Source organism: Euwallacea similis, chromosome 3 (genome assembly GCF_039881205.1).
Source record: "Euwallacea similis isolate ESF13 chromosome 3, ESF131.1, whole genome shotgun sequence".
NCBI classification, from domain to species: Eukaryota; Metazoa; Arthropoda; class Insecta; order Coleoptera; family Curculionidae; genus Euwallacea; species Euwallacea similis.
The window spans coordinates 5,388,371-5,405,025 of NC_089611.1; the positions used below are offsets into that span (position 1 = coordinate 5,388,371).

General features: G+C 38.5%; 1 protein-coding gene across 5 annotated transcripts in view; it reads left to right on the plus strand.

The window, feature by feature from the left end:
- hth (homothorax) overlaps positions 1–16,655 on the plus strand; it is a 148,566-nt gene that overhangs the window by 43,822 nt on the left and 88,089 nt on the right. For all 5 annotated transcript variants that reach the window (XM_066406055.1, XM_066406056.1, XM_066406057.1 and 2 more), the window contains 3 exons: positions 3,295–3,345; positions 5,893–5,943; positions 13,563–13,757. In XM_066406055.1, the coding sequence (XP_066262152.1) occupies positions 3,295–3,345; positions 5,893–5,943; positions 13,563–13,757 (297 nt within the window). The remainder of the gene's footprint in view (positions 1–3,294; positions 3,346–5,892; positions 5,944–13,562; positions 13,758–16,655) is intronic.

Sequence of the window (16,655 nt, forward strand, 5' to 3'; positions counted from 1 at the left end):
TGCTGTTTTCTGCATATCGGGATAGCACGAGAAGAATATGCACCATAAATTTCTTGTTTGGATATTTACAGTCAGACATAAATTATTTTACGGGCCTGCTATAAATTACCAGCACGCCGCGTCAACGGCAGGTGATTTTGAACCCAAAGGTTCGAAGCAAGTTAAACAGACCAGCAGTTATAAAGAATCACAGCGGGAATGCCCCTGCTAAAAAGATACTTTTAGGTTTTTGTGTGCTTCAAATCGGCTTCTTATTTTAAGTGACCAAATTTATTTTTGAACTCACGCTGTTTACCTTGTTTACTAACCCTTGTTCTAAATGCGTGGGACGGTACAAGAATTTTATGATATGCCCAGTGCATCGATAATCTACTCGCCATTGACCATTATAATAACGATAGCATCTAAGAAGTTAAAGTTCCGTCTCGATTCCGGCCCAATGAGAAGAATCTTCGTTCTTGATACTAAATATACCACAACCATCGCCATGAGAATTGGCCCAAGAGGATGGAAAGATGCGGGTAACGCAACGGGTCAAAGAATGTGGAGAAGATTTTCGCTTTTAAACGCGCAGTAAGATTTTGATGACAAATTCGAGAAGTTTAATATATGCAAAAAAGCTCTAGTATGTTAATAAGTGGATTTGGTTACATTTCAAAGATTTAAAAACGAAAACCCTCTTTGTTGACAAATTGAAATTCTCGGAATATGTAAATACAACACTATTAACGATAGTTATTAATATGTGAATACACATTTAAAGGTGTATGTACGACTAGCCTCATTGGGTTCGATATAAAAAGATAAAAACCAGCATAACGTATGTGTTAATGATAAAAGTTGCCTGAGGATGGTGCTTATTTAATGGAATACATTGTTGTGTTACTGAGCCCGATAAACTGGTTTTCCATGAGCCTGGACTGCAAATTTAGCAAGTCCACACACTTTTTTTTAGATATCTTGAAGGAAATTCCAAAATTTCCAACGTATTGGCAACAGATTTTGTGTGATAAATCAAATTATTGTTCGCCTATCCATTTAGGTATTGTATACTTAACGAGTCAGTTTAGCCATTAGTGAGTAAAAGCTTCTGTAAGTAACCTAAAATAATCCTATAGCGTAAATAAAAAACGTATTTGAAAGATAAACAGACATTGGTAGTGAGGCATGAACATTTATGTTATCCATGCATATTAAAGCCGGCTTTCCACGACCAGCTGTATGCTTAGCAAGCCTCGAACGGCTCCGACGGCGCAAACGGCGTTGGGAAGAATTCAGTTCAATTCAAAGATGCATTCAAAAATTTAATAACCTGGTAAGCCACTAAGTGAGGAGAGCGGCTGTATCTCAAAAACCATTGCAAATCAGAATAACCAAATACTAACCAAATCAAAATTGAATCACAAGCAACGGATTGACGATATTTTCTACTTAACATATTTAGAATTTCACAACTCTCGTTAGACTACGTGGGAACCTGACTTTAAGGGGAAAGTTTCAATCGGTCAGACGGAAAAAGCATCCTTCACGTCAAGGAATAGTTGGATGGCAGTATTAAATAATAGCTGCGTTAGTTGATTGCATACCGAACTTTGATCAAAAGCTATTTTCGCAGATTAGAGCTGTTTCTGAGATATCAGAATAGTCAGTTATGGTATAATATTTGGTGGGATTTTAGTCTGAGTAATTTCAACCTGACACACTGAATTGCATTTAAAAATTCAATACACTCAGTACAGGCCTTATGGAGGAGGGCTTGGGCCACGGCCCAGGGTGGTACGCTTTCCTGGTTGGCGATTTCTTCTTAGGAGTAGGGGGCGGTGATTAAAAATTTCCCCCAAGGCACCAGGCTTGCTAAGGCCGGCCCTGAATGCACCACTGCCACTTTCCGATTTTCTTGACTCGACTGGCTATCTGCCCAATTATCGGGCGCCATGGGCTACGCAGTCACGTGACGTTGTTTATATCGTGAGGGGAATTTAAATAAACTATATTGGTCACTTAAACTAATTTTTAAATTGCGCTTAAACATTCATTTATAATTATCACCATACTTTTACAGCCCATAAATTATAATGCATTATGTATAACGTCAGGCTGAGATTTATACGAGTGTAATGTAGTTACAAGGTGCGAATTTATATATTTACTATTTCAGAAAGAAAGATGCTTTTTCACAATAAGAAAAGCTTTTTACTCAGGAATTGAATAAACAGACAATACTTAAATAGACCAATTATTAATAATTACATATATGAATTAGTAATTTCACAGTTATTGACCCCTCTTTGAGTTGTGGTTTGACGACGATTGGAGTGATGTGCATTATTCGATGAACGAAACCGGTTAGGATATACATAGTTTTATCTAACGAGTGGGACTTTGCCGGGCGAGCGAAGCGAGGTGTCGCAATATGACATGAGCCATACAAAACAGCACTTCCTAATGATTTCCATATTTGTCCTAATTTTGCAGTGCGACGAAGTCGCAAGAAAGTGGCATAAATTTGAGCAAAATTGTCATAAGATGAAAAAAGATCTTTTTGCTTAAACTGATAGAAAAAAACGGACAAAAACGCACTGCACTAACTTAGCTTCACGAGGTGAATGTTAAACTAATGCAAACCACGTGTCAAATGTTTATGAGTATACTTTACTGATATAAGTGTGCAAAGTGCTCTTTTCACATGCTAATAAAAATGTAATCTGTAAACAAGCTCATTTGGACTTATTGGTAGACACGTACCATTCCACGATTATTCAATTAAGTACCTCAATTACATAACACATCCAATTTAGTAAAAAAGTCTGATCTATTAGCACCCTGTGCAAAAACTCAACACAAAGTCATTTTAAGCTTTAATTAAAATCTTTCAACTTTTTTGCGACTAAACGACATAATTACAGTAATTATTCCACACAAATGACACACCTGTAAGGTAGCGCGACATTCGTGTGGAACCACTTCATTTTCTTCTATACCGTGTGATCTAACACGGTACTCCTAAAAAAAGGGGACCGAGGACGATCAGACCCACAAAATTGCTATAATTATTATGAAAGTAAACAAAAAGTGGTTGAGGCGCGTGGATTTTTAGAGGAGTGTCCAACCTCTGTGTAATAATATCTTGACGGAGCGTCGACTTTATCGGCACCTTACGATCAGGCTCCCTCACTTTATAAGACTGCCTTTAAATAGCAGGGTACAATATAGGTACCCATATTATTTGTGCTTTTTTATGGTAAAATATGAGTTTCGATTTTAAGTGTGCTTAATGGTTTTTTTTTATTGCAGATACGTCAAGAAAAGCCGTATTACATAGCAGATCCCGAAGTCGACTCTTTAGTAAGTAACTGAAATTGTTTTATTAAGGTCGTAGGTTTAGCATTAGCTTCAATACCCTGTTGAAAGACAGACCAGTCCAAATGTAGTCTAATTAGTGCATAAATAGTACATCGAATGAAATCTCGACCTGAACAAAACCTGAGCTTACATTTACGAGGGAAAGGGATCTCTGACAGAAAAACTTAATTCAGGGCAATCTAAGCGTCGTCGGAATACGTATTATTCGAAATGAAACTTTAATGGTCCTATTAAAGTAGCTCGACTTGAATTCATTCACATGGTTTCACACAAGATTTTTCTTCATGGAGCACCTATTTTATCTGCATATCAAGTTTTGCTTTCCGATTTTGCTGAATTACTTTGATATTTTACCAGATTTCGATTCTCCTGCCGCCTTCTCTGAATTTCGATTCTCCTCCTATCCCCTCCGAATTTCGATTCTCCTCCTATTTTCTCCGAATTTCTATTCTTCTGAGATGAAGCAGTTTTGATTAGGTTCTCTCATGCCTTTTTCTCTAACAAAACTATCTTCCTATATCAATTAGGGTCCATTTTAATCCCCTTTAAGGCATTTTAATATTTTTCAGAATCTATAAATCAAGCTAAATACATCTAACTTTAATGTCTATAACAATAAGCTCTGTCTAATTCGGCTTACTAACGATTAACTTTTCCACTGGAGAGTCTCTCTGTTTCTCTAATGAAGAGAAGTAATGGACTTCCGTAGGGGAATTTTGATCAGTGTCATATAGGATGGAATTAGATCAGACCAGCCCAAAAGGCAGCATGGGAATAATTTCAGTATGGCAAGAAGAGCTATGTTGAAACTTTAACAAAAATCGCAGTTTTCCTTATGCTTTTGCTGATGCTGGCTGGCAAGCGGTCAGCGATATTATTCAATAACTTGAAGTGCTGCTTCGGAATTCTGGCTTTTGGTTTCTTAAACTCCACAGCTGAAATTTTCCACGAAATTCCATTTCGCGGCTGGGAACAGGGTTGAAGATTCCGGCTTAAAGTGGAATATCTCTTGAACACAACGAGATAGAAATACATATCTATTTCTGATCCCACATTATATATCTTTGTGGCTGCTATGTAAGCAGAACTCCCATTTATCTTTTTGAGCGCCAGTTTATGTAAAATGCTATTTGTTTATTGCATATCTAAGTTTGTTTAAATACACACTTGTTCTTTTAAGTGCTATAGATATCAATTTAACAGGAATATTTTCCAGAAGACTTTGTATATTTACAAAGAAGTGGAAACGTACACATCATGACATTTCATTAAACAACGACGCTACCTATTTTAAATTATCTTAATGCGGGATGTAATTGTGTTATGCTGATGCAATTAAACGGGAGTTCAATTTTAAATTAGGCTTTTGCGACTTGTGTGTGGTTCTCATATAAACAATTTAAATATCTATTACTACAAATAATAAATAATGCGGTGGTTAATGGTAATGGCGCGATAAATTTCAGCATAGAAATGCATGAATAAAAATTGCCGCAGGATATTGTTAAAAACACCTCGAATCAATAATTTAAAAAACCTAAATATTGAAGCATAAAAAGCTGTTTTGCTCAGCATGTGGGAATGCAACAAAAACGCCGAAACATGGCCGAGCTCATGCAGAAATATAAATCACGCAAAGATATACCGGTTAATTTTACGTTTCGAGTGTCTCATTGTCTAGCAACTCCAATCAGGGTAGAACACACCTACGCCTCTCCTATAAAATACAAACTCAGACACTAATTTGCCCCGGAAAGCAGTGATTTATCTAATAACGTTGGATGTTCATTGTTACAACTGGTAGTAATGACACTTTAATCCACCGTGCAATGTTATTGCCCTCATTTTCGTTGGTGGAATTCACTTGAACTAATATACTCGCATTATTATTAAAAATTGGTGACATTTTTTCTTTGATTGCGTAAAGTGGCGCAATTTCGCTGTCTAAAAGAGGAGAGACCTCAGGATAATGCGCGCTTTGTACACAAAAGGCGGAACTGCGTTCAGATTGTTCAGTTTGTCCGTGTTCGTGTGCGGATGAGAACGGTGTGCCGTTTGTACATACACAAAAGCAGGTCACATCACTTGGTAGACCAGAGTTAAAAGTCCATGTTATTGCTTCCATTTTCTTTTTTCTACTGTAGTTGGAGTCTAAGGTCTCGAACCAACTCCTAACTTGGAAATAATGCTTCTGCGTGATGTTCCAGATCCAGCTACAGCAGCTCAAAGCAGTTTTGACCCACTACTTCAAAGCTCTGTAACTTGACCAGGTGTGTCGGGATTAGCGTTTTTCGAATTCAAGCTGCAGGTTCTTTCATAGGTCTTTAGGCAATGCGTAACGTGGGACCTCAATGCTAGAAAGCATTTTTGGAAAATAGCTCGTAATCATGTAATTTTCAAGGAATTGTTCAAGTCAAGGCATGTTCGTGGGTCTGAAGGACTAATGAGAATCAAAAACTTCTGTAGTCCTACTGACGATACTTTGCCATCGATATTTTTTAAATCTTCACCTGTGCATTTGTGTTTCAGATGGTGCAGGCAATACAAGTACTGCGGTTTCACCTCTTAGAATTAGAAAAGGTAAGTAACTCTCCACTTGGACTTAACTGTTGGTCCGCAGGAATGAACTTAGACCACGGGGCTAAAAATAGGATTCATTTGCGAGAAATTCGCACATCCTTTGGCTGCTGATACGAATCAATTTCCTCGCAAAGAAATCCAAAGCTTGGATTTTGCTGCATAATGCTCGATGTAAATGTACCTTAAGGGGATAGTTGACGTGTAAAATACGGCGGGGCAAGTGGGAAGTGGGGTTTACATCGAGCAAACAAGTAGACTGCCCACTTGACTTCACTTGCAAAGGGCCTCGCGTTTGTGAAAATCACCCCTTTATTTTTACAGAGGGCAATTTGACACTATGTTTGTTTTTCAGGAAGCACATGGAGCAGGTTTTAAAAAGTTAACTCCGAGTACTTAAATAAAGGCGGCAGCATAAAAACTTTTTTCAGCGAATTTTAACTCTTATTTTAACTCTTATTTATGAATATAAGAAATATAAAAGGGGAGTGTTTCTCTCCTGAAACCCTAAGGTTTTGCCCTGGCAAACCATTAATTTTAATGACTAGCCAAAACCTGAGGCAATCGAACCGATGATGGTCCCAGATAATTCCTGTCGAATCCATGAAAAGATCACACCCTCTTGATCACTCTAAGCCCAGCACTAAAGGTCAATGAACGGTCTTCTTCTTAACAGGACTTCTGCAATTCAAGTGCATCCATTATCGCTTCCATTCGTTTATTTTAGCCTAAAAACATGCGACGCTCTCCATGGCCAAACCATACGAGCGTAATATGTAAATTGTAGTCATATACAATGGAAATTCAAGAACTTGAGCCTCAGGGTGTTGATTGTTTCGAGCTCCATGAAAGGAATTAGTCAAATTGAATAGTTATCATGTTTACAATATGTAACATATGTTGTTCATAAGGGACTGAAAGTAGCGTATTTTTCTAGCTGTTAATGAGATATTTTGCAGCCCATCAGAGTAAGTTCAGAGTAATGTATTCATTCCGTACGGACATCTCTTGATGTCCACCGCAGTCGAGGAATGAAAAATCTAATGTATTGGACATGATGAAGTCCTTTAGTAATTTGCATATTGCTACAACCGGTTGAATATCAACAATTATTTAAATACTTGTGCTGCTAAATGCAAAATAATCATTTTACATATGGTTGTCGCATTATCCCACGAGCAGGGTCCACTTTTTAATCTCTATCTAATCTGGAAACAGGAAATTCTAATTTTCGGTTACATTTCTCGAATCGGGGCGGCATCCGCACTGGTTTAACATCTTTTTGACAATTGGGCCCATTTTTATCTTTTAAATGCTATATATAATGATGGTTTTAAAAAGGTATCTCGAAACTTAATGAATTGCTCTCTCTGATTTATTGTTTTATTTTTTCTCCAACCTGAAAAGGTCCACAGGTATTTCCGAGAGGCTAAAGTGGTCACATTTTGCTCCTACGCGCTTACATTGTCCTCGTGCATTTCTTTTTTAATTACGCTGAAGAGTTAAATTTATAACTAGTAACCATATCGCCAATATTACCTTTTGTCCCCTTGAGTGTTTGTTAAAGCATTCTCTCTATAACTGAAGCGTAACGAACTTTTTCGCTGCTTTTTTTCTATCCGAATGCCGAGGTCGACATAATATGCCGGCATAATATATAGCAATATATTTGTTATCACCTTGATAAGCTGATAGGGAGGTACTTGAGTAATTATGTTTTTCTAATTAATAAGGCACGAAAAACTACATTTACAGGTTTAGCTTGATACCCCACAAGTAGCTCGTCATCGCTGATAAAAGTTCCACTGGCTGGCATAAAAGTTGACTATTTCACTATGTCTTGGTTGCCTACGTGCTACTAACGGTGGTTTTCCAATCATATTGGAGCGAGTATGATGACAATATCGCATAAAATAACCCTTTACGTAGACCATATCAACTGTCGATTAAACGATCAGAGAAAAATTCACAAATCCTCTGAAAATTATCTTTGCGACGAGGGAATTTTCCGTAGTTTAAGCAGGAGCTGAGGAGGAACTTTGAGGAATTAGAATAATCATCATCAAAAGTTTTATTTGTGAAATAAATAATTTTGGTTTGTTCTCTTATTAGATGGGAAAACTTTGGACCACGTTCCAATCAAAGTCTTAAATTATCCCGCATTTTGTTTCTCATACAAATTGTCTCTTTAAACAGGCGAGTTCAGAGATGTAGGTGTGGAATATCTTGAGCAGTTTGTCAGGGTCCGAGATAACCTCGCAGCTTTCGGGTTCTGTGCACGAGTCTCGTCGTTGATCATTAGTTCTTTAGAAGTCTTATCTCAAAGTAAAATTTCCATTGTAGACTTCACGTGATGGGAGAAATCATAGGAGACACCAAGGTACCTCTACCCTCTTTTACTCCGCCAGGAATTCCTCCCGACTATTGTCTTCATGCTATTGTAGTTATGATGTCCTCCGCGGATATAACGAATTCGAAACATATTTTAGATTCAGGAAATTACAATCCTCTTCCGAAAACGCAGGTTTTTATTTTTTAGAAATTAACTTAAAAGCGAAAAAACTTAAAATTCCAAAACAGTATCGGCTGGTCATTTTGAAATCACTGTTGGTCAACATCGAATTTTTCCCAAAGCAAATTTGTACATTGCATTTCGAAGGAACGAAGGTTGCAAATTATTATGGGCCAGACGCGTTCAATAATGTTCCTTTATTGGCTTGGTAATGGCCAATTTGAAATCGCCCAGAGCTTAATAAATATCTTGTAGGGTAAAAATATAAAAGATTTGTTAACAAAGAAACGTCTTTTCCAGCAAAACCCTTCCTGCTGGAAACAAATTGAAAGTATATGCGACTTTCTTGTACGTAAGTTCATAGAGAGAGGTCTAAATTGAGCTTACACGTGTGGGTCTTTTGAGAACTGTAAGGTATAGAACAATGGTTAAATGGGAAAAGTTGAAGGCAATTTAATGGCCAGCTCGATGCCGTTTTGAAAAGGATTTTAAGATTTTTCCGTTTTTGAGTTGAGTTCCTAACAGTCAAAAACCTGCATTTCCGAAAGATTACTGCAATTTTCTGAATTCAAAATATTTTTCAAAGCAGTAAAACTGCTGGATCGTACAACTGTTGTTAGAATAACTTTGCGAGCGGTCAGGGAGACGCGAAGGTTCCTAAAAATCGTCAGAGCTGTGTTCTCATCAGAACTGGATAAGTCTCTCTCATTTGGGGCTCCTTTGGCAAGGTAGCTGCTTCCACCTCAATCACTAATTAGTTAACATGCGACTTTTTCCCAAAGCGAATTTGTGCGTTGCATTTCGAAGGCATTAAGGTTGGAAATTATTATGGGTCAGGCGCGTTCAATAATGTTCCTTTATTGGCTTGGTAATGGCCAATTTGAAATCGCCCAGAGCTTGATGTGTACATTTGAATAAGTTTATCAGATGGAAATAAATTCAAAGAAAACTGAAATTGCAATTGATTTACAAGTAGATTTATGTTATATCTAAAAGAAACGGTCGTAACAAGCTTTTTGCGAAATATCTTCGAAACGGCAAGGAAAATATTGACGTGCAATGTTTTTAAATGCAAAATGTGCCATTGCACACTGCATGCGGTGCAAACTAACCAGTTGGGTTTTCGAATAAATAACATTTATTAAAGAATTACTGGGCATTCCTCGAGAGTTAATTGTAAGCTATAGTTAGGGGGAATGTCGTCTTCCACCTAAACTAAGCGAATTCTGAGATGGTAATGTAGACTTTTCCTAATTAGGCGAGAAGGCGAATGGCTGAGAGAGATCAATAACACAACTAGCGACATCGGCACAATGCAGTGCTCGTGTTACAGTTGGTGGATTGTCCCGCGGGTCCCGTCTCAAATTCCTCGTATTAAACGCCGACATGTAAAAATATGGAAATTGCGCGGCAGCAGAAACGCCAGAATGCGGTCCGATCGCGGATCGTCCCAGACCGGATGGCCATCGCATCGTTTTGCATTCGCAACCACATTTAAATTGCTAAAAGGGGACACTATCGAGCGGTTCATCTCTCTCTACGATGCGATATTATAATCTTGTTACAAGGCAAATGCACATAACCGGTTACTCCAGCCGCCGTCTCCTTCGATGGTCGACGGCCATCTTGGAGATTAGTTTTACTCTTCAGCCTCAGCCTCTGTCCGATGACCCAACATGTATGCAAAGTAGGTACTATTTTTCTTTCGGATATTAATATAAGTACGAATATACTCAACTTGAAATTGCGTGTATTCGCCTTTTTATATCGGCTTAAGGATGATAATTCATTCCGTTCGCCAATTACGAGCTTACGTGCATTCGTTAACATGCGTATTATTTACAAATATTGTTAAATGCATTATTGAGCAACATACACCTCCGACGTTTGTGATGCCCGAGAATTCAAGCTCAACACCGGATGTCTTGCTTCATGCGAGGAATCTTACAAATAAGATACGCAAGGTAAGCTTGACCGACGAACTTGGATCAGATCATATGACTGCGACCTTTGACACTGACCTCTTGCAAACGCAATTCATGCCCCCTGTAAAACAGAATGTTGACAAACTGAACTTAAACAAAACCGACACGGACAGGGTCAGAAGACACATGCATGAATATATCCAGCTCATCTCCATAAAAAAACGTGCATCGTCATCGGCAATAGAAGAAATTTCCCTCGACCGAAGAATGTCTTTTAGCGACATGTTAACTGACTCAAAGATATGGGAAAGCGGTGGAGACGCGGTTCTATAAATGGGCACCAAATCCACCAAAAACCAACTTCCACTCTTCAACGGTCACTAACGAAATCGGTCGCTGACGCGTAGAGATAAAGGGTTCAGCACAAAAACTGCAACAAAAACCCATTTGCAGACCATTATTAGATTGCGGACGCATACTGAGGGCAACGGAAAACACTAAACAAGACATATAACAAACAACCGCACAGGTTGCACCAAGACTAAAAAGATAAGCACCCAATCAGTTATTATACGAATGCACACACATTCAGGCAACATGGAAAAACAATCGTCACAACTAGAACATTGTCTAACGTGAACTAACCTGAACCCCCTTTGTCTTAAAAGGCGAACGCCAGTCCCGCTCTTTTCCCTTCAACTACCTCCATTGGAGCATTTCCAAATGATTTTTTCCTTTTCTTTGCGTTTTATGAATGATTATTTAGGCAGTGTTTTTGTCACAAGGGCGGACCAAATGGTCGACAACCTTTTTTCCTGGAAATAAGGCTTTTTCATATATAGGCTAAATGCAAATACCCTACAACCGTTTCTCATTCATAACACATCAGACACCTGTTTATTATTTTTAACATTGATTCGTTACATTAACCATTCCCTCCTTTCCTTAGTTTACATACATCCAAATATCTACCCCCCCCCATCTACTCTTCTCACATATGAATGCGTTTCAAAATTGATTTCGTTTTTTCTCCTATCGTCTTCAATAAAACATGATTGCGCGATCATGTGAAGAGACTAGAGGTCAGGCAAAGGTTAGCAACTTGATGGGTTCTCAGGTTGGCATGACTTGCATTCTATCTACATATGACAGCCCACTATGCGTTTCCAATGCAACTCTTTAATGATTAAGGCCTAGTTCTCACACGGAATTGTCATGGATGAACACGATTCAAGGATCTTTTCTCGTTAGAAATAGCACGGGGCACTGGGCGTAAATTTGAAAAATTATTGGAATTCCAGGATCTATATTGTTACGCAAGGTGACAGAAAACTTTGTGATCACCCTTGCGCACCTCTATCTCTTTGGGGAAGTTCTGAGTTGGTTCGGAGATGGTCTTTCTACGTGAGCTCCACGGGGCCACTAACTTCCAGTCAGCGTTGATTTTCATGATACTTTTTTCGAAGCCACAGGCTGAAGGGTTCTTTTAAGGATCTGTTACGTCTGCTCTATTGTGGTTGAGAAGTGGAACACAGGTGGTTCAGGGGTCATAGGTTCATATTGTTGCATGTTTAATAACAGTTTCGGTTATAACGCACGTTGCCAACACGTTAGATAGTATACCCGGTCTCAAACTCTTTATCTGAATATAACTTTTATAGAAACGGAGAATATTATTATAATCTACTTACCCTCAATAAGTTCGGAAAGTTTAGCAATTCCAGAAGTAGCTTTTCTTGCTTCTAGTCTTAGCTGAATTGTTGGAAGTTGGAGGTACTTTCTAGTATAAATCTTAGTTTTACCTCGATAATTTTGTGCAAAGTTATGTCCAAATAGTCTTAAAAAAGCCGTTGAAATCGTCCAGATCACTAAAAATGCCAATAAACGATTAAAAAACCGTATTAAAAAAGTTTGTACTTGAAATGTTTTCTGCGCATACGTTCCAGGAAAATCTCCATAAAAAGAACAGAGATTTGTAAGCACTTCGGTCCTGTATGTGATTGCCAGAATGCTGAAGATGCTAAACAAAGTCCCTGAATTATCAAGAAAACGTTCAGACCCTACTTAGACAGCTTTAATGAGGAATGTCCTGGAAACCACTCGCAGAAATCGCATACTATTACGTGTCTTATCCTACACCCTGCCTAATTAGGGTCAATACCCCAAAAAGAATTAGCCAGGATTAACTTAAGCCCAAACAAGAGTTATGCCTTGTGCCGTGCATACACACGTCAAGGGGTCCAAATTGCTTTAATACCTAATTACTGGAAGTAAAGTTGATTGGGAGCAACTTGACACCACATCTATATTGTTCAAAGTGAGTTAATTGAAATGTTTTAAGAGTGATCCTTATTGCTTATGGTCATCACGTAGGTATACGAATATTGGTTTAATAAATTCCAGGACCTGAGTAAATTAGTTAAGATTCTTTCGAACATACCAAATGGTCACCTTATGCATTGAATTCCAACGTTTGAATAGTCAGTTTTTGCGCCGGTGAATGATATTTTATATGTACTAATTATTTCATACAGGAGCTAATTTTTTTGTGACACGTCCAGTTCATTATTTTTAATGAAGCATGTTTCTAGCAAACACGTGTGTATTTAAACATTACGTACTTCAATGAAGTATATCTATATATAATGTACAGGCAGGACAACAATGTTGTCGAGTGTGTTTTTAATTATGCGCTTATGTAATAGAGAATCCTCCAGAGAATCGCTTGCTATTGATATCAACGATGAAATGATCGTGGAAAAGACCGGTGGAGCAAGTTTTTTCCTGAAGAAAACGTAACGAGAAAAACCAGCCTGCGCCACTGATTCTGGTGCCAATGCAGTTTTCGAATCCACTTTTCTCACGAAAAGCTTGAAAATTGCAGTTGCCACATACTCCTAACTATATTTTAAGAGGAAATTTTATGCATTTCACTCTGTATGCCATCGAAAAAATAGTGTTTACTTCGAGCGGCTTATTAAGTGAAAATTGGCTTGCAAAGTTATATCAAGAATTTACGTTAAAAAACAAGCGTATTAATTCTCAAAGTAAAACATAAAATAATCAGGGGTGGGCTGGGTTGTAAGTTCATTTCGCTGCCAACAGATGCCCCTAGGGAGCCATCGCGCATTTCACGCCACAGCTGTCCCCTCATAGGTTTTTAATCTCGATTATTGTTATTCTAGGTTCACGAACTGTGTGACAACTTCTGCCACAGGTATATTAGTTGCCTGAAAGGTAAAATGCCAATAGATCTTGTGATAGACGAAAGGGACAGCGGCAAACCACCCGAACTGACGGGATCCACGAACGGAGATGGCGGTACTAGAAGCAACGCAGACTCCACCTCACACACAGATGGAGCCAGCACGCCCGATGTCGTAAGTAGTCCTTCCTATTATTCTTAACCCTTTTCTCGCCCTCGTCCCATTGAGAACAGTCTTCGATGTGTCTACTGCATTGCCCAACATTTTCCGAAGTAACTGATAAATAATGCGATTAAAGGCCAGTTCGAGTCGTGGCGCAAACCTAATAGAAAATACTATTGAATTATAGAACTTAAGCAACAAAACTTGACTCGCAAGGTTTCCAGATATAACTCCCCATGGGTATAAGTGATGGGTGGCGCGTTTGCTTGATCGACGTTTTTCGGCGGTGAGGGGGAGCCACTGAGTGTATTAGCTCATTTTCGTGATGCTGTTTGCAAAAAGCAAGGGGAGCTTAAAGCAGGGAGTTTTACTGGTAATTGGTGTCAATTTAGACTGACGCATCGGCAGCGGGAATGAGGGATTGAATTTCACCCTTGCGTATCTTGTGGCCACCCGCCCGGCTTCTTTAAAACGACGTATGAATAAACAGGCTCGAGAAATTATTATTTTGACGATATTGTCTCGAAAACCTTTCAAATTTCCCAAACGGCATGAGGAGGACAAAATGTTAAATTTAATCGTTTGACTAGGCCTAGACCACTTAGTCTGCCGCAAAATCGATTGAACGAAGAGTAGGAATATGCGTCATCAAGACAAACAAAGCGACAAATCACAGGATGAAGGTTTCTTATTAAATTGACATCGATTTCTATTTGCATGTGCTTTAAGTAAGCTCCAATGATCCTCGGTGAATCCCTCCCCCCCTCCCACCCTGGAAGGAATAAACGTATAAGTTTAATAATTGCAATACCGCAGTCTCGGAAGTAATTATAGACTCAATCTCCCTCAGGGAAAAATAAAATTAAAAAATGTTTATTCACTTTGGAATTAAATAATGGTTAAGTCAAACAAAAATTCAAGAGGGCAATTCGTCCAAGCAGAGAAACGGGCTACGTCACGTTTCACTTGCGCCGATGCGCTGCTCCCCACCAATAAAGGAAAAGCGAATAAATACACCGGAGTCTCCAACTACCGCTGCAGTCAATGTCGAGTGCTCCTTTGGTCCGTTACCTGACCGCGTTTGTTAACGTTCGTCGCAATTGTGGACGGATCGTCAGGAAGAAAATCCATTGGATCGTGGCTCACAGGTTCGGAAAATATTTCCAATTGTCCACGGAAAACTTTCTCGCAACAATTTCCAATACCCCAAGTCTACTTTTTTTCTACGCTGAATTTACGGAAATTGGTCTGAAAAATAAAGGGAATGTACTACGGCTGGTGCGCGAATTCTATTGCTGTACCTTCTTTGAACACTCATCGCAATACTTTGGCCGCTCTATAGAAATTATTATAAAAAATTATTTATTTAAAGTGGAAGTCAAAACCAATTAATTAACATCAAATTGAAGTAATTTAGTGGCATGTGTTTAATATTCTGTTGGTTAAGTAATTAACAAGTACTTGACAAAGCTAAAAGACCTTCGTTTTCAATATTTGCTGAGGCAAGTTCGGTAAACACACATTTCGGGCCATTGGAGTACTAATTCCTGTGTGCTTTGCTTAATGAAAAACTGTTTGAAAACGGTCAATTAAATGTGCTTATGGCACAAGCTCAAGAAAGTATACTAATAAGAAGCGAAAACATCTCTGAAATTCTAGTGAGCTTGTTAGTGAAATATTTTTGGCGCGCCCCCTGACAATCAAAATTAGAAATTATGATAATGTTATGTCTGAAATGACCAAATGCCAAGTTACGCTTTGGATGGCGCTCAAAACGAGAATATTTCATAGCGCTGATAATACTGTGCTGCCAATAGCATCTCACATACGCATTTGTCGTCTGAATGGTATAATTAACGGAGTATTTATAGCCCAAGGGCAATGATCATCGGCTGTCTACACGGAAAAGAAACTTTTCTGCCGTTTTACACGGAAAGAAATTTATTTTTAAATTATCTGGACACACTTTGTAACTTTTCGCATCAGAATTTAGGGCAAAGAACGTGAAGGTTTTAGTTCGCACACCAGACGAGGAGGAAATTTTTGGAATTTTGAGCCTTCATTTTTGGAAATTTCAGCCTCTTTTCTCCGTGCGCAAAGGCAACGTTGCTTCGGTTTATTAACAAACTTAATCTGGATTGGTGAGGAACGTCTAGACGAACACACCCTGGCGGCATGGAATTTAAGAATTTAAAAATAAGCTTTCTAAAGGAAATATCGAAGGGGCGTCACTCAAGATGGGAAATAGGAAAGTTTCTTCATGTCTATTTTTGACGGCATTTTAGTTCTAGACAACATCTCTCGACACTGGAACCAAAAACTATTTGTATTTTTAGAATTTTAAATTTAATTTTAATTATGCGTGGGTTAAAAATCGAACGAAGATTGTTTTTCCTGACTGTTTGGGAAATTAGTTTTGCCAGCATACTTCAAATATCGATGTTTTTCTGTGCTTAGGAACGCAACTCTGAGTTTCACCCACCTATCCGAAACAATATTCATAACATTTGCCAATATCTATGACCATATCAATTATTGTAATTTCGGGTATATTTATTATAAGCACACACGCAGTCTAAGGATGGTCAGTGTTATAGATTTCACACTACAAGAAAATGACCACTAGTATAATAACATTATAAATCTCTACAGAAGTAAATGGCAAATGCGCCAGGCGCATTGTAGCTGATGCACAAATGAGCAATTCGAAGGTCAATTTGGCCATTCTCAGCCAACTTCTTTGCCTCTCAGCCTTCCTGAAGAACATCACCAAGTTGGCCCCTTTTGTGACCTTGTTCAAAAGACCAATAGGAACACTTGGAAAGGCTTGTAGGTTCCAGTCTTTCTAGCTACCTGCAGCTAGATAGTGAAGTGAAATGGAAGATTACATTCTTATTATAATGGAGATAA